The following is a 27,460-nucleotide window of genomic DNA, read 5'->3' on the forward strand; positions in this document are numbered from 1 at the left end:
AACACCAAAACACAGAGATCAACAGCTCTTATACGAGATATGTCAATTTATGACTTCAGGCTACAAAATCCACAGATACCATACCATGAATACAGGACATCACAGGCAAGCAGATCTTTTATGTATCACATCCACTTGGGGAGAAAATAACTGATGTTTACAAAAATCTCTGGCCAGACCAAAAAGACTGACAGCACCTTTTGTTGTTTATAGCCTACACGCATGTCTTTTCAAGCAATTTATATTCTAAGCATCTTTAGAGGAGAATGAGGAGTAAGAAGAAGCCGTAATAGTTGTTTACGGTTTGAGACAAACTGTAATCTGTATTTCGGTCGCTAGGTGTCATTAGTTATCCATAGTTGTTGAGTTCCAGCTATCCGGGTTTGTTGTTAAAGTTGTCTCTAGTTATCCAACACTGTGGATGTGCGTGTATTGTCACTCTTTAGAACAACACCGGCTCGGACACGGCATGACAACGAAGGAAATGGGGGTTGTGAACAGGTCCAAACATAAATGTTGCGTTCAATGTTTCCTGTTCCGCAGCTAGGGGTTACTGCATTGTTACGGACAGCTGTGAGGGAATCATCAAGGCTTCGTTGAGGGAGCAAGACCAAATAAGCAACTTCACTAAAGCAAAGAAGCCTAAAAACCGCAAACCGAAAATGACAATTGTTGCAAGCGACTTCACAGAAAAACAAGCCCAAAGTCAACTATATCTAGCGAACACCGTCTCACACGGACGCGTATTACTTTCCCGGTGCTTGTCCTCAACTGGTCCCCAAACCGGAAGTACATGAAGACTCCTTCAGTATAAAACATGATGCGTTAATGGGGATAGACTATAAATTGCCACATTTTACAATAAAAAAACATACTATTATCTTAGCATTAAATCCATGCTTAAACTACTTTCTTTGGCTGTAATTAAAGTTGTACACACTACAAACAATAGTTTAAGCTATTCGTCAAGCTATTTGTCAGAGTAATACATCATGTTTTAGTTAAAATGCATATCTATTTTTAAAATTAAATTTTGCGTCGATAACCTGAAGCAAATTCTAGTTTCAGGGAATAAGCATAATTATTATATTGAGTTCTTACTCTGATAATGCTGCCAACCGGAAGTTTATTTGTATAATTCAGAATAGCTTGACGTATCATTGCAGCGCCTTCTCTCCGTCAGTGCTGTGAAGGCAGGGAAAGGGGCATTTGGGTGTTGGTATTTTGCTACCTGTCAAGATACGGAATAGCATTCCCATACGTACAACTTGGATTACTACTTGTTTTGTATCAGACTGGTAAAGATTATCTTCCTGGTCTAGTCATGGATATGAGTGGGCCTGCGTGGAGGAAAGAGGGGTATTTAAATCTCTCTTTTCGCCCCAACAGCTTCTTTTGATTTAAACGGTGCACCAGAGCAGAACCGGGTTTCACATGTCTTACTGTGATTTTTAAGAAAGTGTAATTCGTTTTTTTTTCTCTCTCTCTCTCTGAGCAGTAGGCATCTTTAAAGGTGGGTTTGCTCATTTTTATTAATAGGGTTTTGTTTTTGGAAGTTTTTGTTTCCCTTGAGAGCAGAGTTGGCGAACTGAAAACGACTCGCCGAGTCGGGACTGACCACTGGAGTTGGTCCTGAAAATGGAGGCTGTTATCGAGAAGGAATGCAGCGCGCTTGGAGGGCTCTTCCAAACAGTTATCGGAGACATGAAAGTAAGTCAAATGATCTTAATAAGTTGTGGTAGCCGAGAGGGACGTCCTTATACATTACCCAAACAAGCTAGATAACTTCTCAAACACCAGTATCTGAGTGTTAGCCAAGTTAACCCAAGGTACGCGTCAAAGCTCCACTAAAATCCATCTTAACATTGTTATCGTGTTTAAAATAGTCAGTTGAGTAAAGAAAAAAGTTATCAGTATTGGGATAGTTTTTCAAAATATTTTTCATAATTAGTACGTTCTTACTATAGGTATTGTAACGAGTTAGACTTGAGAACTATCTTAACATATGTAGCAGCCAAGTAGTATTTCCATTTTAAGAAATTGGAAAACTTTATTTGTTCCACTTAAAAGCTGATGCAGCAGCTGTGATTTAAGTCCAACTAGGGCAATCATACAAACTAGGGCATCATATTTTGATGATACTTTTGACAGAGCTTGGCTAATGAGACAATTAGCAGATTCCCCAGCTGTTATACTTGCCTGAAGGAATGCCGAAAAGCTTACTCACTAGGTATGAAGGCTTTGACACAGGCAGGTCAAATAGCAAGCCAGTGGGTCTGCAGGAGTCAGAAAGTTTGTTATGGATACTGGCGGGGCATTCAGCACCTCTCAGTCTACCATTTCTCACTTTACTCCATGGTCTCAATGTCTTTTAATGCAACTGTCTGCTGACCATACTGCCAGATAATATGAATTAAGATGGTCAAATGAATGTGTTTTTTCTGCAAGTGAAATTTCCATTGATATATTATGTATGCTACAACAGATGTGGGTATGTGCTCACAGAACCTGGTTGTGAACTTGATTTTCTTTAGTTTTGGTCATTTTGTAAAGTCGTGTATATGTCATAGCAATATTGGTGTCAGAATTGTTTCTTTGAATCGTTTTCTTCAGCAAATGATTGTATAAGATAGAAACAGTAAACAGACAGTTGTGCATAGTTTATTTAAATCGTCTTAATGCAATCAGAATGCAGTCAAAATTACATATCAACCTATTTAGATTATTAATGTATAATGGTGTGGAGAAATCTATTAACATTCCTAAACCTTACAACTTCCTATTAGTTACCATGATTGACTGCAGCTGGTAGCCTCCGTGTGTCAGTTTGAAAGGGGTTTGTTTGGCAGCACCCATTGGACTGATGGACACACAATGCAATGGTGAGAGTCTGAGGAGGTCAAAGCCAATATGAAAAAGAAGGCTATGGGTTTACTCAAGCCAGCAATGTCACTTAAGCCATTTCTAAACAGTGGGATATTCCAGGTCTAACATTTGTTCCTAAGTACAAGGTAGTGGAGGTATAGTCACTTTGCAAAGGTTTAGAAGAAAATACAAACTGGAAGAACAGTTTGACTGGTCAGCAAAAACCTAGAAACCATCAGTGGCTTGGGCTACATTAGGATGACTAATATTAGGCATTCATACCCTTAACACTGTCCCTGATGTAAGTGGTGATAGCTGGTGGCCCAAACAGTTTCTGGGCCTTATCTGTCAACTGGAGGAGGGAGAAATGATTGCAGGTAAAGCTCATCAGTCATTGCAGTCTTTGGAGAGAAAGAGGTACCTCTGAGAGAGAAGAGACACAGATGAGGGAGTTGTAAGAGACTGAAAGGACTGATGATGATGTAAGAAAGAGTGAGCCAAGTAAAGAAGAGGAGAGAAAAAAAAAGGGATTGTAGGTCAGACCACATAAGTTGATTGTTGGGTGTTATGTTTGACAGCACAACATGACATTCCTTAGACCCCTGACAGTCGTGCCACATCAGTGACAAAAATGTGCTCATTCTTAACTCATCTTTTTCTCTTTTTTTTCCAAGCCTGCAAGCCTTCTTTTTTGCATTATGCCACTTGTTCTCTAGAATAGCTTCAGTAGAGTGCTCTTCAACTATTTTCAGTCCAGGGCTGAATTAGGAAAAATTTAGAGTCCCATCGGGAACCGGTCTCATTATACCACAGCGTTAGTACTTTCATTGCACTGGAATCTTTCCAAAGGAGGCCCATGACCCATTTTGCCACCCAGCAAATGCAGGACATGATGGTAATGTTTGTTCTTCAATTTAATATGGATTTATTGAAAAATTAAACAAATGAAACTTGTATGCAGGAGAGAGATTTTTATTACATCTTAGTCTGTGTAAAGTTTCTTCTCAATCCAGGTCCTCAGGACCCACTACCCTTCATGTTTTAGGTATGTTCCTCCTCCAACACACCTGATTCAAATTAATGAACTTCCTCATCAAGTTCTTTGCAAGCCTGTTAACAAGACATTTGCGTGCGTTGAAGTAGGGTTACCACTAAAACATGCAGGGCAGTGGGTCCTGAGGACCTGGATTGAGAAACACTGCTTTAGATGCTTTAAATACAGAGAAACCCTCTGGTGTAATGGCACCCAGGCAGAAAAACATGTTGTTTGGGGTAACAAAACTGTGCTGGCTGAGCTGAGGTTAATTCTGCTCAGCATCACAGGTAAGGTGAGACATGAGAGCAACCTCACAATTTGAGTTCTTACGTAACTGTGAGAATCTGTTCTGATGGTGAGATTGTGTCATGTTTATTTTCATTTTTTCTCCCACAGAGCAGCTACCCTATCTGGGAGGACTTTATCACCAAGGCAGGAAAACTGCAGTCTCAGCTCAGGTAAGAGCATGGTGGTGTGCACGTACAACATATTTGTTTGTATATGGTTTATTTATTAAAGGAAATTATTCTGTAAAGTAAACCTAAAATATGGACATATCAATGGTTTTGCTGTATTTACCTAATGATGTAAATGATGTAGAAAATAATCTAATTTGTTAAGGTAGATATTTGAAAAAAGTCTTTAAAATAAAAAAAAAAGCCACAAGGGTTCAGAAGTGTGCTTCTTAAACATCCATTAAAGCTTAATCTTACTAGATGGGCAAACGTGGTCGCTAATGAAAAGTGTATAATATGTAGACTGATGAGAAGACTAATACTTTCTTGAGTTGTGCCATGTTTTCTGCAGTGATTTTAATGGCACTGGTCTGAAAACACCGGCTGTTTTATCTCAGAGCCCAGCCTTCAGTGATCATATCGCTGTAGCTGATTCAAATGCAAACCAATTTCCATTTTCTGTTTTTTTTTGTTTTCTGGAATTTAAGTAAAACCTTTATTTTTCTATTTGAAAGGAACAATGACTATGTAATATTCACAGACTGAGTTGTACAATAGATTTCTACAAACTACTACAATTCTTAACCAGAGACATACCACTGTTACTATTGCATAACATCTCTGGTACCTCATGTTGACATTTTTACTTTTTCAACTGATTTTCTACCTAATCTGGGCTTTTACAGTAGATGTCAGTAACAGTTTCCTTTTGATAGAAGGATGTCCACTTTTTAAGTGACTGTGTGGTATTTTATTAATGTGTAAGGACATTTACACAAAAGCCTAGTCCCTCAACAATACTGTCTGGGGTCAGTTTGTGTCTTTCTCCCCTTTTGTTCTCTTCAAGCCTGATTTCATCTGTCTTTCAAATGCTGTAAATTTACACAGTTCTTGCCAAAATTATTCCAAGTCATCTGCTAACAATGAATGTCAATCCCAGCCACCTCTCTTAGTTGGTTTTAAGTGGCCACGTGTCAGAAGACAAACAACTTGTGACAGCTGAAATAAAAGCTCATTGGCCCACAAGTACTGCATATACAGACATCATGTCGTCATATTATTCTTTGATTAACAATGCAAGGCATTTCCCTTGCCATTTAAGTATGCACATATCTTCAGGCAGACTATTACTGACAGTTGTATAAAGGTTTAGTGACATAGCAATACTTACCAGGGGCCAGACTGGGTCCCATTCTTCCATACTTCCTTAATATGATGCCTGATCATTGTTGATATGTTATTCAGCTGTCTTCATTATTTAATATGTGGCCCTGCCATGCTGAAACTGGGGAGTATTTGTTACCTTGTTTCTAATGACTGTCTGTTTTACTGACTGTTTGATTCTAGATACAAGGAATGTTTAAAAACAACAAACAAATCTACTTATTTACTTGACTAGTGGAAACTGATTTTGTTTCTGACTTCTCTCTTGTGGAAATTACTACAATTTCCACAATTTCTTCTATTTGCCACCTACCCAAGAAGAAGTAGGGAAAAGCAGCATATGCACTCATGTCCTAATACAGCATCTAAATTTAAGATGAGTTAATGTGCATGCTAGTAAGAGTTGCAACTCTACACACATTTAGCTTTTTTTAAAAACAGCATAATGAGAATGTCCAGCCACCTTCCACTGGAGTATTTATTGTTAAGATTCATCTCTGCTAGAGAGTCTTCCTCCAAGAGATGCATGTGTGACAGCAGCATGCAGCACTGCAGACCTAATACTCAGAGCGTTTTTGTTAAGAATTCTCCTGTTCATGTGTAAAACAACTTGTAATCTAAAATAAAGCTGTACGCTTTATTTATCATTAAGCCATTTTCTGGGCAAATCAGTTAGTTCTCCCAGAGTAGATAATGTCCTCTTTTCTATTAAAAGTTAAATGCCAATCATAGAAAGGCAATTTATATTTTTAGACTAGTTTTTCTCTTTCCACATTAAGCTTGGGCTCCGCCTTGCTTCAAGCTGCAATGGTTGTGGCATATTGTGGCCTGTAACGATACCCTTGTAGCTTAAGTGCTAATGAGTGTGTGTTAACTGAACTTGCTGGTGGTGAGCTCAAATGTTAGACTTTGCCTATTTGCTTTCAAGCCTGTCTCCAGCCACTACAAATGCTAAAATAGTCTTTTCAGCTATAGCACAACCCCCCAACCTACAGACCTCTGTAATCTGTGTGAGGACTGCTCTATGCAGAGGGGACACACACACACACACACATGTGCAGTAAAACACAAACACACCCACCTTCCCTTCTTGGTCTGGATAAGTTACCAGCCAGTAGTGGTAGCAGCATATGTGTCTGTGTGCAGTGACGTCCAAAGGCAGCAAATATGCTCTGTAATTTAGCCCCTCTGCTCCCCTCTCAAAAAGCAGCCGGAACATCAACCAATTACAGTGTTTGGGCAGTTTTGTCTTTTTTTTTTTTTTTTTTTTTTTTTTTTTTTAGGGGTAATGACATACACACATGCTGCACATTGAGGAGAGCTTTGTAAAAAGAGAGCAGGATGGAGTCCACTCTAACTTACGTTTAATTAGAGTGCTCTTTGAACTTTTCAGCGAGGATGTTTACATGAAACCTGAAGGAAAGAAACAAAAAAACAGCTAATTATTGTGTTAGTCCGACCAAAGCGAAAAGTTCTAAATGCATGTAAACATGTTAGTAGGGCAAAAAAAATCATATGAAAGCAAGTTACTCAATGTCGGACCAACACACTCAGATAATCCAGTTGGAAATCAAATAACATGCATGTGTGTGCTTATCTAGACTGAAATTAATGTAGGCCTACTGCATTCTATAAAGTTTCATCATTCTGTAGCTTTCTGTAAATAAAAACATATATCTATATAATTTATACAGTTGATTTCCCAATAAACCTACTGTCTTTTACTCTTTTTTGTCAGCTAGATATACATTTCAGAAGTTATAACCCGAGAAGCAGCTCATTAAGAGTACATGTCACTTTTCATTCAGCATTAGCATACAATGTTTAAGGACTGTCACTATGCTCTAAAATCTAAGTCTTGATTTTATAACTGCAGTTTCATCTGACAAGAGCACCCTTTAATTCGTATTTGGCTATACTTACATCTTTAATGATCTCCCAAAGGGAAAGAGGTGGCAGTGTATTAAATGTTTTATGTCTTACACAGTGTTGCAGTGTCAGTAACTCAGTTCTCACCCTGTTCATGGATGCTGGAACCAAGTTAGTCCAGTTAAACTTCCAGGACAAACTAAATGGTAGCTTGGCTCAGCTGTACATGTGATGTGCTTCAAAAGTTTTGTTTTGAAACACATTACATCAAAACTTTGAGATCCATGTTTTGATGTATTTGGACTATTACTGAATGGTTGTAAAACTTATTTTGGTTCAAGAAGGTTAAATGAAATATGCGTACCGTTAATGGACAGTAGGGATGACGCATGCCGTACAGACGTACTTCATTATATGTTTAAAAAAAATGTTCAAAGCACATTTTGTAGGTTTCTGAAACAAGTTCATTCAACACAGCCTCTCTATAGTTCACATTTACTCCAGTTGAATTCCAGCGTCTGCTGAACTAAGAATAGACGAGGCCAATGGTACTGAATGTATCATTGTCGTAACGTGTACTCTGGGGTGCTGTGGCATTCTCTATAGGGAATTTGGCTTTGCATGGCCAATGTGTTGCAGAATGAATATGTTTAAGTCGTTTGGCTTGACCTGGAAGCAGCGGTTTGTGCAGATTTTAACACCAATTGTAGCAACCAGTTAACCATTGAAGTACTATACAAAGCTGTACCTTTGTAGTAGATTTAAAATGAAAAACTTAGTGCTTTAAAAATCTTGAGGCTTTAGGCCAACTGTCAAAGCAGTTTTCTGACTTTACAACCTTGAATATATTTAATCATTGAAAAAATAACTAACTCCCATTTCCCAGTTCATTGACCCTGAGTCAAATAAGTCAAAGCTAAAAGACAAAGGTGTGGTGAATGGATGAACCTGTTTGGTATTATCTTTAGTAAAAACATGGAACAGATAAAAGTGGATGACTGTGGCAACTAGTTGTTGCCTTTCTCTCATTGTACTTGAGTGCTCTGCAGCTAGTGGTACTAAATAAGGCTTTAATCTATTTATCACACTTTCAATGAGCATGAGTGAAACAGATTTAACTACAAGTGTATATAAAATATGATCCATAGACCAATGAATGCACACAGAAAATTAGTGGAGGCAGATATTAGTAAAAGGCAGTAATGGTGCCTGCACAGAGCTTTAAATAGAAAGGAATCTTGTGTGGCTGCACGTATGTTTCTGTTTTCATTTGCAGGACACACCCATGGATCTTCTGGTCAGCTCTACAACAACACAGCATTTGTTAATCAGTACTATCTTAACTTTGAGTGAGTTAGTAAAAAGGTAGTTTCAACCCATGTGGAAGATTATTAAGGCTCATAACGAAGCTGTGTATCAGGGCTTTATTATGGTCCTTTTTTCCCCCTTTCTTACAAACTTGTAGGAGGCTGTTCCGTGATAACCTGAAACTATGAATTCAGAAGCTTAACATTAGGAATCTACTCTAACACAAACTTTTTACTCTGTTTTATTAATCAAACTCTACTTTCAGGGCATTTGAATCAAAATGAGAGTACTTTGTCTTGTTTTTTATGGTAAACACAGCTGAGTTACTGACTGGAGAATTTATGTAAATTCCAAGCTCATGATTTTAAGGTTTTCTTCTGGCCAATGAAAAACAACAACAACAAAAGATGTCCTCAGGTTTAGAACGAATGAACTTTTGTGGATGTAAATGTTTTGGAAAAACTGTTGACAGTTGTATTTTCAGTGTCGAATGCATGACTGAAAAGATGTCTAGTCGTCTGGTTGGGGTGGGGCGGGTCAGATATCTCTCACACACAAACACACACGCACACTCACACCGCCTTTCATCTTCATACCTGCGATCGTAATCATGAGAGGTCTGTTGTTTCTGCAGTAGGCCAGTGTTTGCAAGTTAACCAATCATCTGGCCTGTCAGTAAGCAGCCCTTGCCCACAAGCATAAGAACTGCTTTGTCAGACAGTCAGATATTCGATCAGTCAGGATACAAGCAAGGTGTTTGTAATTGTAAAACAGAAGGTAATCTTACACCAATTTTCCACACATTCTTTCCCCAGTGGACTGTAATTAGCTGTTTTTCATTGTATAGAAAGAGTAGTCTATGATATACTTAGTAAACTTGTGTAATGTTCTTGTATTGAACTGCTATAAGAAAAAGAATAAGCAGGTGTGAGATTGATGCCCCTTTTGTAATTGTAGCACTCAACAGAGTAAAACAGCACTGATCCTTCCATTGACCTGTAAATGAGTCAAATTCTGTGTAATTGCATAGACATTCCTCACACAGCATGACATGTTCCAAGTTGTAACAAAAACACACATAACACTACCATACATACCTTTACTAGAAAATTATCATGGTGGATGTTCATATTTTGTAGGGGAAATGTATGCACATTATGCTTGGATTTTCATTTTTTTTATCCTAAAATAAAACTAGAGCTGAAAAAATTTAATCACTTCTAGACTGTCAACAACTGTGCGTAATTACTGCCGTTGATCACTAGATACCCTTTCAGAATAATCTTTCTAGGATAAAGGTTATGAATGTAGTTTTTTCATACTCAGCTTGTTAATAAACATCTGCCTTCCTTTTTTTGTCTCAGGGCAACAGTGGCTGCTGTGGCTGCCTTCCTAGATGCTTTTCAGAAGGTAGCTGACTTGGCTACCAACTCAAGAGGTAAGAATAGTCACCTCTGTAAAAGTGGTATTAGGGTTAAAGTAATTAAGTGTTTGACAATTGTGTCTCTTTGTTTGTCTTTGTATCTTTACTGTGGAAGTCCAGTATTTCACCCCACTGTGCTAAGACGCTCTGGGGGTAGCTTGCTATATCGTATGGGTAGTAAATCTTTCAGTATGCTGTTTGAAGCTCTCTTGTTGGCTTTGTCTTCAACCTCCATTCCCTTTTCTGTGCTTACTTAAGTCCACCCCCACCTATACCCCAGCTCTACATCATCTGGCCTCTCTGCTAATCTGTTTTAATTCTGTATGTGTAAGAGTGCAAAAGGGAGAAAGTGAGAGATCTCATCTCTCCTTTGCTTGGACACCTCCAGCCATGCACCATCCTATTAATAGGAACTGAAACAGACACACACATTCATCACCCCACTCACAGCAGTGAGGAGAATGGAGCTAAAGGGAGGTGGGGGAGCACAGGGAGTCATCATTCTCTCTCTCGCTCTCTTAAAGAATATCATTTTTCTGTGAAGGGGTCAGGTTCAGTTAGTCGAAGAGTGTTGCATCAGTTTTCCTATGCGCTTTCATCACTTTCTCTCCTGTTCTCTCTGTAATTATTGTATGTATGTTCGCTATATCACATGATACTTTGTGCTGTATTGCTCAGACTTTACTATAGAGCTCTTTAGAAGAAATTAAGTTATGATACACCTCTGCCTGATAAATCCTTATCACAGGAAAATAACTTCTTTACGTGACTATTGTGTGATGGCATTACAGTTAGTGATGAGTGTTAGGTTAACAATCCATATTAAGTCTTTGACATACAGTACACTTTTGTTATAGTACTTATAACCCATTATGCTTTTAACACTTAAAAAATTTACAGGCCTGTGAATATTTGGCAATCCAATGAACTTTAAAAGTGTTTTTCTTCTATGTGTTCCTCAAATAATTATGGCTAGGAACTGTTTTTACAGTGGTTTGGACCTCATGACTCATCAGCTCCTGTTTTTCTCTGCTTCATGTATCAAATGTTTAGTAAAAATATCACCTGGTGCTGTTGTTTTAATGCAAATTTGGACTAAATCTAACTGTAGTACTAGGGGTGTCGCGGTTAAGGAATTTCCTCCTGCGGTGTTGCATGTTGTCTCAACACCGCGGTATGGGGTGTCACCGCAATTAAAAAAAAAGAGAGAGGGAGATGGATCTATTCATCAACATTGCGCAATCCTGATTTTGCCGAAGGCAACAATCTACGCGGATTTTATTAAAAATGTAGTAGTAGGTGTGTAAATAAGAAAGAAAAAAATTATGTATTTTTGTTTATGTTTGCAGCTGCGGGTTGTGACCGCCGCTTGCGCTGTTCTGGTTTTAGTTTCAATTTCTCAGATCAGGTGGAGGGTCGTGCTGATGCAGCAGCAGGAAACGACATGCGCGGCAGCTTCCAATGTTAAACTGCATGGTAATTATGCAGATCTCCATCATGACAGTATAAATATTCAGGCCCTTACATTACGTCACTTATGTCATGCTTTTCCGTGTTCCCTCTCCATCCTTCACACTGATCAACTCTGTCCGTTTTTTTGTTTTTAATTTAGAAACAAATGTGGGTGTCGTGGTTAAGGTATTTCCTCTGTGGTGTTGCATGTGTAACAGGATAAATACTGCAACGGCATCTGTAAGGCATTTATGCCTGTTACTTTCACGGCTGTATTTGACAGCTCGTCCAAAGGCTTCAGCTACTCCAACTTGTCTGCTGGCACCAGCCTGAGCGGCACTATTTGAAGCTGCTGACGGGGGCAGTTTTGCTGCGACAGCCGGATGCCTGCTAGCTAGGTGAGATCTCAAATTTGTCGTATTTCCGCGACTGACAATGACTTTTTTGGCGCAGATCTTGCATATTGCCTCCTGTAAATTTTCTGGTTCTCCCTTTTCGTTTGGGTGAAAACCGAAATGTTCCCAAACTGGGGCAGTTACATTTGGCTTTGGGACTAGTGCAGTTGCCATTGTCTGTTGATCTTAAAATGAACAGCTCTAGGGTAGGACCGGATGTAAATAGAAGTTTGGACGGAACCAGGACACTCTTCCGGCGGTGGTGGCGGTCGCTTGCCACGCCCTGCGATTAGGCTTAACAATACCGCGGTATTGCGATATTGCGGTTATTGCGACAGCCCTATGTAGTACCACCAAATACATACTCTTTTTCACACCTAGTCCATTGAATTATGTAGTATTGAATTGAATTAAGTAGTATTATTCCATGTATTCCATGTATTATCATAGATATCACAGTTTGATTTTTTTTAATCTTTTTTTCTTTCTTTCTCTCTGAACTGGCCGTCCTCTAGTGAGGTCTAAGTTTGAATACAAACACAATGTTTGGTTTGTTCATAACTAGCAAGAGGCTGCTGAGGCATCATATTCTTTACATACAGTAGATGGGTACTTATAGTGGCATGGATATCAGGTGTTTATAATTTAGGTATATGTATAGGTATACAATGCCAGCAAGAAGTATAACCATGAAAATGACCAGAGATTTGGCAGTCCACATATAAATAATGATTAAGGTTCTTTATCATGATAAATGACATGTCAGCAGCCTTTATATGTGGTCATTTAGCTTTTGAGATATCGGCAGTGATGATGGATTGTAAAGATTCAAGACCTGATCTGTAGACCTGTCAGACTTTGACGTCTAAATAGAGACACATTTTCAAGTATTTAGATGAAGCTACTTGGAGACTCTTTAACAGGCTTATAATTTTTGAATTCTGATCATAAACATCTTTGTCAGAATATTTATATGCACGTTGATATGCCAGTTTTTTACACATTTGAAAAGCAAAACAAACATTTTTAGTTTAACTACATTTGAATATAAATAAAATCATGATATGGATCTCTTTTCATATCAACATTTACCTTTTAAAAAGTAATCTTTGAAACATTTTCATTCCTAAATGTATTTTGATTACTTTTTACTCTTAAATTCAGACTCAGTGTTATTGTTTTGTTCAGAAGTCTATTGAAGTAGGTCATTTTTTAACATGGTCTAGTACTAAATCCCTTCATTTCAGCTTTTATATATGCTAAACAACAAGTAGCTGTCTATTAAGTGTGATGGCTCACTGCGCAGTCACAATAGTCTCTAAATTGTTGTCAAAGTATAAAGTGAATTCAAACTACAAAGAAAATCCCCTTTCTAAAAAACCCATGTACTTTCATTTAGGTAACAAGAAAGCACCATATATACAGAAAAATACATTTGGTATGATTCCCCTTGGAATTTTTAAATAGGTTGTATTGCAACATATTTTTAAAATTAGTTAAATTTTTTTGTGAGCGTGATACATGAAGTTTTTAATTGTGCAGAATTGTCAAGCTTACTATTCTTCAGCTGCATACTGTCGTAAAACTGGCGTCAAGCATGAGCAACAGAAACAACAATGAACTGAAAATGTCTTGAAAGGCTTTCCATTCCACCGTTGTGGATACAGACTCTGATATGACTTGCTTTTGTAGAACAAACACATACCTGTTGGCACTTTATGCACAATGTGACACACACAAAAGGATTAGTTGAAACCACCTGTCTCGCTCTGTTCCCCAGCAGGAAGATTTGGACTTTTCCATCCACAGCTTTCTGTAATTTGTCGTCTCGTTAGTCTGAAGTACACTGAAGTGTTCCCTGGTATTTCTCCCTTCAGCTGCCTTTCGTACTATCTAAAAGTATCTAAAAGTTTGTCTTTGTTGAATGTCCACTGTTAAATACTTCATTCATTTTCTTTTAAAGCAAATTCTTTTCAGTCGTGTTCTTGTGTTAGTCATCCAGCTGTTTTATGCCTTTTGCTTTTGTCTTCACTTCACTGTTTCTTTAACAGTAGGTGCTGAGTGTGGATGCCTCAGCTTTGGCTACATAATCTGTTTTCAAAATGGATTAGACATTTTTTAAGCACAGTGTAAACACTGGCTGGCTGGCCATGTCTGTCAGCAGTGAGTTTTTCAAAAAAGTAACCAGAGCACCCTTTTCACTCAGTAATCCTTTAAGAAAGTTTATATTGTACATCAGCTTAAACCCTCTGAATATTTTTTATGCTGTCAGGCTGAGAAACCAATACCAACACTGTGTGACAAACGAAAAGCTTAAAAGCATATTAAAAATGAAAGTGCAAAAACATAGTTGAGGAAACACACACCACCTCTCTTTGTATATTCCTTTTCATTGACCTCTTTCACTCTTTCAGCTTCTGTTACATTTAGCCAGCAAGTCTCTCCAAACAGATTTAATCATTACATACACACATGTCTATCTGATGGTACAAACACAAAAAAATGGATGGAGGGAGCAGTAACATTTTTTAAAGTTAACTATTTTAATATGCATAATTACAATCCTCCATGGTTTTCATCCTTCTTGCATTCATGGTCCAAATACACACCGGGCTAGATTGTGGCTGCTGCCAGAAGCAGTGTGATAGTGTGTGCTATCTGGTCTAACTGTTTTATTTCATTTAAACTCATGTGAATGTTCTGATTAAACATGTTTTTAGCTTGAATTGAGGTTCTCAGACATGAGGCCACAAGGAACAATGATTTCCAGTGCTAGTTGTTCCTTACAGGTGTCTAAATTTGTTGAGAAAAAATGTGGCTGTGAAGCTTTAAGTAATTCTACCAATTAGATTACAGTTGAAGTTGCTATGATTTCATTACACAATTAGCTATTCTCCTAAAGTATATGGTCTTCTCTGCATAGGTGTGTTCCAGTTCTTAGATGGAAAAACATCACCTTCTTTATTTTGTCTTCTTCATTTCTTCTGCCAAGTTGGTGGTTATTTTTTTTTTTTTTCGGCAGTGTTGGTTTGTTTGTCTGTTTGCAACATAACTTAAAAAAATTATGAACAGATTTTAATGAAATTTTCAGGAAATCACAGAAATGAAATAAGAAACAAATAATTAGATTTTGGGGGCGATTCGGATTACCGCCTGTATCTAGGAAAATTTTAAAGGATTCTTTACTATGAGGAGATGGGAATAATTTTGCCATTAGAGCTTCTAACTAAAACATAATACCCACAATTATTGGGAGAAAAAAACAATGGCTTGATAGTGGTCTACGCTCTTCAAGTGTTTTTAATTACATTTGCCAACAGTGAAGCTGACAGATTATTTTAACAGATTATTTTGACAGATTAAATATGATGAACAAAGTGAAGTTTTTGTCTACTGAATATGACTATGCTTGATACAATGGCCCATTTATTTTCAAACAAGATTATATTTGAATTGATTCACCTAATGGTGAAAGACCTCGTTATATAATCACTGCCTCCCAAAGCTTAACAGACTTCACTTTTTTTTAGACTAATTTATTTGACATTTTTATGTTCTGAGGAGGACATCCAACTCTATATTCTCGCTCTTAAGAGCTTGAAACTGTGCTGGTCATTGGTGAAGAATGAGACAAAGCCCCATTGAATCCATGAAAGAGAGATAACAGGGGCATGAGAACAGAAAACCCAGAGGAACAGCTACAGTGGTGAATAATCCTCTCTTGTTTCATCAAACATAAGTTAATTTTCTCTGTGGATCCCCTTTTTTCATCTGTTTTGTATCAAATTAAAGTTGTGTCATACTTTCCATCTTTGCATGATACTGTTGTCTGTTTTTAGCTCGATTGTCTGTGTATCCCTGTATGTCACTTTGTTGTATCATATTTACCAAGTGTGAGAAAGACCGAGAAGGTGAGTAGTAAGATCGCTTTTAAGTCAGCCAAATTTAAACTGATGATGGCAACATAGACGAATTATCTTCTTCCTGGCAGCAGTCAAGACACAGAGTTAAAAATAATACAGTAATGTTATCTCCATGTTATCTCCAAGTCCAAGAATCACACGTTGTTGGACTAAAACTCAATTTTGTGAGAGGCTTTTAACATTAATTAAAGCCAAAGATAGGACTTACTTTATCAGTGGCATTCTGTTGTGTGTTATTGATGTGAAGACAGCCATGCTCTGAAGAAAGATGGTTTTGCATCCTATCAATCACATACAGTAGGTCACCAACAGCCAGTTTGATCAGTTATGAACAAAACTTTAAATACATAAAAATTTAAAATCTGTAAAAAGTCCCCAGATTTCACCACTGTTTGAAGAAAGAACACATAGTTTAGATGTTTAGGAAAGCTTGTACTATACATTAGGATTCGCAAACATCTTTATATTTGCCTTTTTCTGCCTCATTGCATATTGAAAACCACACTCTCACACACAGACAATTTCACACACTTTGCAAAGGATAATAGTTTATTACCGGTTTTTAAAAAAGGTTGTGTCACACATGGGTTGGCAGCTGTTTGACACTGTCTCAACATGAATTGTGTGCAGTTGTGTGCATACAGTATATGTAAAGGTGTGTCTGCATGTGCTTGTCTGCCTCATTGGTAATATTAATCCCAGTGGCTCTGTCAGCAGATGTAGTGATTGCTCTCTTTGGACAAGTCTGAGTCTGTAAAGATGAAATATACACCTGCTGCAAAGCTAGCATGCACAAACCTGTTTAGAAAAGAAAAAAAAAAAAAAAAGAAAAGAAAAAAAAAAAATATATATATATATATATGTATGTATTTTGTAGGAAACTGTCTGTTATTCTGTTTATTTTAGACTTGTCTTTTTAGTAATAGCTAGTATCAGCTTTACTACTATTTTCATCACTATTCTGCTTCACAGACGGAAGCTGTTTGCAATAAACTTTGATTAGATAAATGTAGGAACAGATGGGTTTTTCCCCAGAGCCAGTGGAGACAAACAACCAAACCAAAACATTGCTATATTGACTAGAAGCAGCAAAGTTTGCCTGAATGGGTAACTTGAACTGTTCCTGGCCTCTACAGACATGAAGAGCCAGAGCCAGAGGGTTATGGAGTTGAAGTACTTAAGCTGTGCTCATGTCCTGACACGCAATACTAAATCTCTGATCCAAATCTAAGACTCTTCTAAGCTGTTCATCTATCATGATATTAATACAGTAGTGTTTGCTATATTAGAATAGTCAGGGGTGTTTCAATAAACCATATTCTACTACAAATGCTAAAATCATGACTATGACTGCCAATTCACTGGTTGTAGCCCCCAAAACTGAGAAGAACAGAGTTATGGAGAAAAACTTCACTAATATTTATGGTCAGCCAGTTTAAAAATCCAGAGACAGTGTAACGTCGAGTCTTGATACAACAGAGAATAATAAAAATCTGGGTTTCAGCATGGATATGAATTCAAAGCAGACACCTAAGAACATAAACTCTGTGTTTTTCCTGTTTAATGTTTCACTTTAGCCAGACGCATTCATGAGTGCTGCTCACTTTTATGAACCTGTGCAGAGCAGCACTCACAATCGCTGTTTACAGCTGAATTTGTAAACTGCATTTGCAGCTAAACATGGCAAGATGTTTTAATATCGGTCTGTGGTTTCCTCTGGCTGTGAAAAACCAAATTAGTACTTACCCAGTTCTTAATTAAACCAGTGGCTCATGCACCAGTCTTAAACTAGCACTGGAACCATTTTGGTCAAGAAAGGGTAAAGGTGATCGTTAACATCTTTTCAACCTCTACAGCAGAGGTGTCCAAAGTTTTTTTTTTTTACTGAGGGCCACATACAAAAAAATACAAGTCTGTATGTGTGTATGTATTCATGTCTGAATTCTGTTTCGAGACACGTGATCACAGACACATATTTCCCTTTTTTGGTAGAAAGGTCAGCCTGTGGAAAAGTAGTTCTGATCTCGGACAGCGTGGGGAAGTGCACAACACTGAAGTGACGTAGTTGTGTCTTGAATAGATGAATCTTCACACAAAATGCTTTCATGTGTGCATAAATTTGTAAGATCAACTAAAAATGCTAGGTCTGCCAACCATAGCAGGTCATTCAGCTCATGAAGAGGTTGGTCCTTGTAGGGAATAAAATCTCTTCAGCACGGTGCCGCGACTTAGCCAATGCACATCAGAGTGATACATATATACATAGATCCCCATATTCAGCATCAACATCAGAAAGGAAAGCCTGAAATTCTCTGTAGTATAGTCCTCTTGATCAAATTATACAGTTTTCACAACTGTCCTCATCACATCTCCAAGATTGACTGTCTTGGCACAAAGGGCTTCTTGATGAACGATGCAGTGCATTTTAAAAGCCTCACCTCCAGTCTCTTTCACCTTAGCGCACATCTTAGACAACATTCCTTTGCGAGCACCTGCCATAGCTGGAGCCCCATCTGTTGTAACTCCACATAGCTTTTTCCCATTTAAGTCCCATCTTGTCAATTGAGTCTGACACGGCTTCAAAAATATCCTTACCCGTTGTTGTGCCTTTTAGACTCTTAAGGTCGAGAAGCTCCTTTGTAATACCAAAGTCCTCGTCAACTCCTCACAAAAAAATTAGCAGTTGTGCAGTGTCTGTAGCATCGGTGCTCTCGTCACATGTGGTGGAGTAAAAATCAAAAGCACAAGCTTTATGCGACACTCGCCATTTGATGTTGACTGACAAGTCTTCAATGCGTCGCATAACTGTGTTTCTAGACATGCTGAGTATGTTGAATTCCTGCACTTTTTCTCGGCACTTTATTTCAGCAACTTCAACGAGGCAGTGTTTTATGAAGTCTCCATCGGAAAAAGGCTTGCCATGTCTTGCGATGAGTTGATGAGTTGGGCGACCTCATAACTGGCTATTGTAGCCTTTTCCTGGACTTTTTGAGCACGGAAAAAATACTGTTGCTGACCCTGCGGGATAGCTGCCATTTGCTTTACTTTCTGCTTTCGCTCAGCACCAGTGTAGGACGCATAGGCCTGATGCTTGGTTTTATAGTGTCTTCGTACATCATACTCTTTCCTCGCTGCCACAGTTTCAGTGCAAATCAAACAGACACACTTCCCCTTGAATTCTTTGAAGAAATATTCATTCTCCCAGTGTATCTGAAATTTTCTGCACTCACTTTCGACTTTACGTTTCTTTGGTCCCCCCCCCCCCCCCCCCTTCTTTAAAACTAAGAAGTGCAATACATTCAGGCAACAGTTTTAAGTGTGGGCCATATTCTATTCATAAAATATATTGCGAGCCAATTAAAAAATGAACTGTGGGCCGCAGTTGGCCTGCGGGCCGTAGTTTGGACACCCCTGCTCTACAGCTACCTAGCTGCTGACTGCACTGATGTTAATGGGAGATGATGTACTTAGAGAGGTTGAAAAGGGCCTCATCTCTTTTCAGGCACTGTGTGAGCATCTTTGTGTACGACAACTTCAAAATTTTGTCTAGTGGACACTTACTGTTGTGGCAACTGCCACAATGGTGGCTTTGAGTGCTTTAGCAGATGTTTTTATGTCTGTGTGGACACATTATATAATGTGTGATGATGGCTTTGCAAGCTTACAAGAAACAGATACAAAACCTGACTGGTATGTAGTGTAAATCAAAGAAGAGGTACAGTTTTATGTTTTTCTGCTTGTTCATGTAATTATGTTATCATATGTTGATGATTACTCAAAGTCAACAGGTATTGTGATCTCATTGTGAGATGGTCTTTTGTTAATATAATCGTTCTGTAAAACAGAAAAAAATCATAATGGGGGCTAAAATAGCAAACATTATTCAAAATGTTCTGGTGTTCAACAATTATCCAGGTGAATGGTGTAAAATCGCAGATGTCTCTAAAGATTCCCTCTCTACTGTTTCCAGTCATCTGGAAATGCACTTGATGCCTCTGCTTTTCAGGGCAGAAGGTGTCACATCTGCTGTTTGTTTTCTATGCCAGTTACCTGTGCAGCTGTAGATAATATATTTACATGCTGGTATTATCAGTCTTCTTTAACTTTTTAGTCAATGTAATTGATGCTTTAAAGTTGATAACAAGGTTCCGTAACTGAGCAATCATGTCTACAGCCCAGGTTAACTAACATGCACATGACAGTAACTTCACTGTTGGATAGCTGGCTTTCTTAACCCAGCTTTACAGCACACAGGGCTTTTGTAGAGCAGACGTTAATTTAATTCTAACTTTATTTTGATTATTTCTTCAAGCATGCTTTGTGTGCTTAGCCATGGACAAAGCCCTATACATCACCATGGAAAAAAAAAAAAAAAAAGAGAGATCCAACCCTTTCCTCTTTGCCTCTCTCAGTTCATGGCTTGGCCTATGTTACAGAGCAGTATTAGACCATGAACTAACCCACAGTTTCAATGCCCTCAGTTAGAAGGTTCAGTCTTCTTTTCCAGTTTCAGTCCAAGACTTGCCACGGCTACACACATTTCCTGTCTTTTAAATCCCATCCCCTAGACAAACACTGTGTCTCTTTTTCAATCACTCAAGCCACGCTTTGCTTCTGTTCACCTTGACCCCATACTGGGAATTTTACAGATTACTGCAGCCAGCAAATTGATCAGTTAATGGGTCAAACCCACACACACGCACATTTAAGCTTGTGCAACCATGTACTCATTTATTTATTCTCAGCTTGTGGAGGGGCAGACTTGTATAGACAAAATCACAGATTGTCTCTGTTACTCTCATCCTCACAGATAATTGATTTTTCAGGCTTTCATATGGGCACAATTTTGAATAGAGAATAAAAAGGAAGAGGAACTTTCTTAAAAATTATGAGTCAACCAGTTGCTCTATGCTGTATCTATCTTTTATCTGTCACTGAACATTTTCATGGTTAGGGTCCTAATCAATGTCGTCATGGTTAAGGGACATGCATATGTGAGTGTGTATTTTTACAAACAAGAGAATGCCTCATGCTTTTGTGTTGCTGTGCATGACAGCATGTGACTCTTCAAGTGTTTTATGGGTGTTGGGCTGTTTGCTCTTTTTGTTTAAACATAAACCTGGTTAGACCAGTGAGCCTTGAATTTAGAACATCTGACGTGCATGCAAAGCCAAATTCAAAACACATTTCTCTGGCAAATTAACTTCAGACTCATGTCTCTGAGCTACCGAATTGAAAACCCTTGGTGATGTTAAAACAATGCATTAAAAGATTTTGCTTCAATTTTTATCTTTTTTTTTTTTTTTTACAAAAAATGATCTTACAACATTTAGCAGAAGTAGGAGAGAAAAAGAAATACACTAATCTAAGATTGAGTGCATGTCTAGATGAGTCCTATTATGTTTGCATTTACCTTGATATTGATGAACATGATCAAAAACAGTATATGCTTCACTTTGTTTTTCATAGAAACAGTGAAGTTACGATAAAGATGTCATCCGAATGATGGCGGGCCAGTCTTCACAGTACAGTGCATACAACATATTGCAAATAACTGACTTTAACCTCACCTTAAAGATCTGGTAACATTACCCTGGAGAATCAGTTTTCTGTTAGCTTAAATTAATGTGAAACTTGACTTTGGTGGTTTTGCTGCATATTATCTGACAAAAATAACAAGGAATTAATAGCTAGACGTTCTAAATGCACCCTTGTTGATCCCAGTGGTTTAATTATCAATGATTTGTTCTCTATTGCAACATTTCCTGATAAAAACCTCCCTTGTTTTGCTTGTGTATGTGTACCTGATAAACTGAAAGCAGCCCAACCTAGTTTGCTCTGTCTAAACAAGAGTTTTGTACACACACGCATGTGTGTTTATGTTAGTGTTATTTGCATCCATTTGATGTATTTATGTGTACCAATTTGTTTACTTTAAGGCAATGATTATGTGTGTCCTCATGTGTACTTCACAAAGATATGTGTTAGGTCTGTATGTGCCAATTTTAGGTTTTTCTTTTTAATGGTTGACATCTACCACGTAAGCTCCACACCACAGCCCAGCAGTCAGGCTGTGACCCAACACAGCCTGCCTTTGTTTAACTGTGCACACATGTAGGCTCAGCCTATGTTTCATATAGATGGTAATTCTTACTCTCAGACCATTGCCATTGCTAGCTCACATATTAAATGGGAAAATTATGCATGTTCCTCAGAAGGCTGTCTTTGTAAGACTTAGGAGAATAATGGACATTGCACCTAGAAAAGAAAAAAAGTTACTGAATCCTTATATATGAATTATTATTATTATTATTATTATTATTATTATTAGTAGTAGTAGTAGTAGTAGTAGTAGTAGTAGTAGTAGTATTAGTATTACCCCAGATAACAAAGGTAAGACGAAGACAAACTGAAGTTATTGTGGTCATTATCTTGCTTACCATTTTCCCTCTGATGAATATTGGGCTATTTTCATAAGGATCAAAACATGGCCTCCTCTTTGTGTCTACGTTGTCAAGGCCAGGTGTATACACAGCAGGTTTGTGACAGCAACACTAAATCATTTTCTGTTTAAAGTTGGGGATTTTCTGTTTAGGTGAAACTCCCCTCAAGGACAGAGAAAAAGAAAAAACACATAGGAATGGGCAAAGACAAATGAGAGCTGTGAAAAGTAACAATTAAAAATATATAGTATACAGAGGAGCAGCCATTTGAATAAATAAAATAGCATCTGTAGATGTAATCTGGTGGGATACCATCATTAGCTTACTGCTGTGTAACTGGACAGGTTGGTTATCAGTTGTTACTTGAACATTAAGGCTGGACTTGGTTGAATGGTGTTACTTTATTTGGTCTTCAATAATCATTTAAAATTTTTCCTACAATCTTAAATAATTTTCCATTTTATTTTCAGTTTAGGTTTTTTTAAAATTAATTTATGCTATGTCTTATCATTGTATCTATATCTTAAAGTATTTTGTATTTGGGAAAACATTCATGTTTGTATGTGTTCCAACTCCTTGAAGGAGGTATGCAATATAACTTTCTTTAACTAAATTAATGACTTTACCATTGAGTGAGGGAAATAATATGTCTATTCTTTTGGGTGATAGCTACTTAAATAATGATTAAGTTGAGTCTATAAAAGTGAATCACTCAGGTTGATTTAGTGATCTTTTTTGGCTGAATTGATTCCAGTCATCTCATAGATATTTGATAAAATGCTGCATGAATGATGCATTTGTGTAAAGTTTGTGCCCAGACGGGCAAAATAATATGGGGGGTGACAGTGTGTAGAAAGTCTCCTCTGACTCTTTGACTATACAGGAGGGCTCTTATACACAAGCACACACACATGCACAAATACATGCACAGGCTCTGACATATGCATGGTAGATGTAATCTGGTGGTCATTTTTGCAAACAAAGCAGTGTTGTGTTGCACTGACAAACAGTTCAGTCTCTCTAGCATGTCTCTGGTTTAAATTATCCCCAGTATCTCACAGAATGAAGGCCTCTCAGTCTCTCCCTAAAAGGAGAGGAAATATCACATACTGAGTGCAGAGGGTTAAAATCTAGACATTCTGGATATTTTGATGCCCTGTTTGGTTTCAAGTTAAGTGGAAAGTTAGATTCATCATTGGTTTCAATGACGTCAGTGATATCACAGACAGTCATGTTAATAACCGTGTTGAGTAAGAAGAATAAAAAGTTGCGTCAATCTGAATTAGTTGCACATTCTCAGTGTAAATTTCACCTTGTTGGTACATGCAGATAACACCAGATGAAAATAAAATGAACAAATGAATGTATGAATGAATGATTAAAATGTGTCTTTTCAGTATTAATCACTAGGTTTAATTAATAGTTGTCTACAAGCCTGGGATGAACTATAAATGTACCTTATCCACACTCCTAACTTGAATGACCTGTTTTGATCTGTATGATTTTCACATGTTGAAGCAAAGGTTTCCTTTTTTCTGTTTCTGTTAAATTTGTTTTTGGAGGGTTATGTTCTGTGTTATTCAGACCTGATTATAGATGCATCTAAAGTAATTTGAGTTTAACGTGTCATCCATGCATTTTTTTTTTTTTTTTACAACAGAATTACTGATTTACTGCCTGAACTTTGACTATAGATTTGTGTACAAGGCAGACATGACTCCGACTGTGACTCAGACTTTATTTTATTTAGACATCACAGTTGAAATATGAACCTCTGTCCTCCTTTTTGTAAATGATTAACTGGGTCATCAGACTTTTTGCACATCCAGACCATGTTCCAGTATCAAAGAGTAGCCATGGGTCCCTCCACTTCCCTGATTTTTCACCATTTTTCAACCCATATTTATGTAACAACTATTTGTTGTAAATAGTCCTCACTCAGCCAGATTTAAACAAGATACTTAAACAGTTCACCTGGTCTATAGCTGTGAACATTAGTATTTTTTCTGAAATTGTGCGATCTATTACTCGTGTAACAATACATTAATGTTCACCAATACATTAATCATTGAGTCAATCTATCGATGTACATTGAAAGATCAGTTAAATGGTCAAGGATCCTATAGCATTATCCAAATTAAAAATACCTTTTAAACATTGATACAGTAATCAATTGTGTAATTGGTATTGCTGTTTGTGAAATAGAGAGGAGAGGATTAAATTAACTTGACCTTCTTGGGAGGGTGGGGGATGGGGGATTATTAATATAATGGTAGGAGACTCACTGAAAATGTTACAGCACTGTTTTAAGCTATCTACATGGGATTTTTATTGTAGTGTGGCTTCTCGGAATTACGGCAGCCAGACAGCACACTCCCCCCCCCACCTATAAAACTGTCCTAGGTGCATGCGTGTTGTTGTTTCAGGAGAAACAGGAGATATGGAGGGTGCACATTAAGTCTGTCCACTGGTGGAAGTGCATCTCACTTGTGTGTATGTGGCACGGCTTGCAGAGACATGACGTGATGTAATGACATGTCGTTGTGTAGATAAGATAAATAACTTCTTGCTGGTTTGTTTTTATGATAAAAGGACAAAGGGTAAAAAAATTACCTGAATGATAATAAAATTAAGTAATGATTGAATATAAAGTATTTGAATATAAAAAAATATACCATAATAATTGAGTGATTGTGATTATGATGAGTGATAATGATAGAAAATAAAATTAACTTGATCTTTAAAGGGTGATGTTGGGGGTTTATTCAAACACTCATTCTGTTGAAACAGTTAAAACAGCTTTTTCTGTCATATCACTTAGAAAGTTAGTAAGTTGGATACAGGTCGGTAATTATCAAGAATGTTTGGATCTACATTACTGTTCTTCAGAAGGGGCCTCACTACTGTCGTTTTAAAGGCAGCGGGGAAGACACCCATCTGAAGAGAGTAGTTTACTATGTTTAAAAGCTCAGGCTCAAAGAAACCATCAAATGTTTTGATGACAATTGGGTCTTAAAGGTGGGTTGTTGTGTTTAGTTGGGAGAAAACTCAACCAAACATGTTTGCATCAACCGGGACAAAACTCTTCAGTGTTTCCTCAGGTAAAAGCAGAGTTCAGATCTGTTAAAATCAACATGTTGTTGAGAAAAAAGACTGGATCTAATAACATTGATCTTATTTCTGAAGTGGTCTTCAAAGTCCTCACATACAGCTACTGATGCAGGCATGGAGGTTTGAGAAGTAGAGTTTTCTTATATATATATTTATATATATATATATATGTATATATATATACATATATATATATATATATCTACACACACAAAAATGAGGTCTGGTTGTGCAATAACATGTAACACATGTCCCACATTAGACATAATGACCCACATAGCACACTTCAGAAAGTGGGGATGGTGGCATTTTTGTAGACAAGAGGCTTTGATTCTTATCTTAACTGATTATCAATTGCTTTAGTGACTATATATATATATATATATATATATATATTTTTTTTTTTTTATTTATTTTTTTTTTTTTAACAAGTATCTACATTCCATAGAAGAAAGTCTGTCTATCCTCTTTTTGCAAAAATTTTATGTTTTTCTTTAGGGGCGGCGTGAATCAGTGGGTAGAGTGGTCATCTTGTAGCCTGAGGGTTTGATCCTCGGCCTCCACACACCGAACCCCAAATTGCTCCTGATGGGTTGTGGTTAGCGCCTTGCATGGCAGCTTTCGCCATCAGTGTGTGAATGTGTGTGTGAATGGGTGAATGTGATTACATCAGACACACCGCTGCAGCAGGACACGACATGGAGGAAGAGGCATTGGACTGCAAGCCTCTGCATGTGGTTTCTCTGTGATCAGAGCCAGTGAATAACTAAAAAAAAATGAATAAAAAAATTAAAAATTAATTAAAACTGCATTAATGCGTGTTAAAAACATTAATAGTGTTAATTAATTAATGCGTTAATGTGTTAATAACGCATTAACGTGCCCAGCCCTAGTTAAATTATATATTATAAGTCACACCTGAATATAAGTAGCAGGACCGGCCAAACTACGAAAAAAAAGTATGCCTTATAGTTCAGAGAATACGGTATTCATCATCAAAATGCTGCATTGCTATTTAAAAGACCCCCAGGTCCTCCATAAGTTATATGATAAAAAGTGAAAATACAATCCCTCCAGTAAGTTAATGGGGCATTTTATAGGGTCCTTGGTTGCTTGGGGTCCCCAGGCAATTGTAGACCTTTCCAAATGGTAGAGTATTAAGTTCAGTCAAATTGAAAGAGGAGTTCTGTGTACTTTGCTGTTAGCCTGAGCTCATGATTTGTTTGTTTTTAGGTTGCAGCTATCGTGGCCACTGCTTCTCTGTTCTGTATAGTGCATACCATAAACAAGGGTGTCAGTACTAAAATAACCATCCAATTTAGTTCATTGCTAGAGGTCCAAGTAAATTCCTTCGGTGTACAATGTGTGTCAGACCAGAAAAGGAAAATTAGAGAGAAAGTGGGGCACCAAAGCCCAGAAAAGAGCAAGACAGGGCTCTAGGGTAATATATTCTTTCACTCTTTCTCTTCCTCTCTTTCTGGCTATCTCATGACATGCTAAAGTCCCCTCACTGCTGTCATTATTTGTTCAGTCTGGGCAGCAGATGTGTTGATGCTGTTATGCTGTTAAAATCTGCGTAGAATAATTATGCATTCACCATCCATCAATACGTGTTTGGTCGTTGGTGACGATGCTAAAAATGTCTGAGTCCAGTATCCTTTCTCATCAGTTGGTGCATCTTTATTAATCTTCCCTAAGCATATCACAGAGTATCTTGTTTAAATACATACTGTTTTATGCCTTAAGCTGTGTTCTGCCACAACTTTAAAAAGTCCATAGCTGAAGACAGTCATCAGAGGTTGAGAGGTCTATTTTTCCAGTGTGCCATTAAGGTGAGAAATATTTGCATATTTGAATATCTCTGACTGTCATGTCAGTGGAAAGGACATTTGCAAAGATACAGACTGAATTATTATCATGTACTTTCCCATGGCATATTCCATGTTTATTTTGTACTTGCCTTTGACTGCTCGTTGAACTAGCCAACTGCTTATTCAGTGGATTAAACAAAGGGCT

At 37.6% G+C, this 27,460-nt stretch overlaps 1 protein-coding gene across 7 annotated transcripts in view; it reads left to right on the forward strand.

The window, feature by feature from the left end:
• The first annotated feature begins 1,181 nt into the window (after positions 1-1,181).
• LOC121641216 (protein MTSS 1-like) overlaps positions 1,182-27,460 on the forward strand; it is a 56,542-nt gene continuing 30,263 nt past the window's right edge. For all 7 annotated transcript variants that reach the window (XM_041987221.1, XM_041987226.1, XM_041987223.1 and 4 more), the window contains exons 1-3: positions 1,182-1,710; positions 4,298-4,359; positions 10,062-10,135. In XM_041987221.1, the coding sequence (XP_041843155.1) occupies positions 1,639-1,710; positions 4,298-4,359; positions 10,062-10,135 (208 nt within the window). In that variant the 5' untranslated portion in view covers positions 1,182-1,638. The remainder of the gene's footprint in view (positions 1,711-4,297; positions 4,360-10,061; positions 10,136-27,460) is intronic.

This window comes from Melanotaenia boesemani, chromosome 6, assembly GCF_017639745.1.
Source record: "Melanotaenia boesemani isolate fMelBoe1 chromosome 6, fMelBoe1.pri, whole genome shotgun sequence".
Classification (NCBI taxonomy): Eukaryota; Metazoa; Chordata; class Actinopteri; order Atheriniformes; family Melanotaeniidae; genus Melanotaenia; species Melanotaenia boesemani.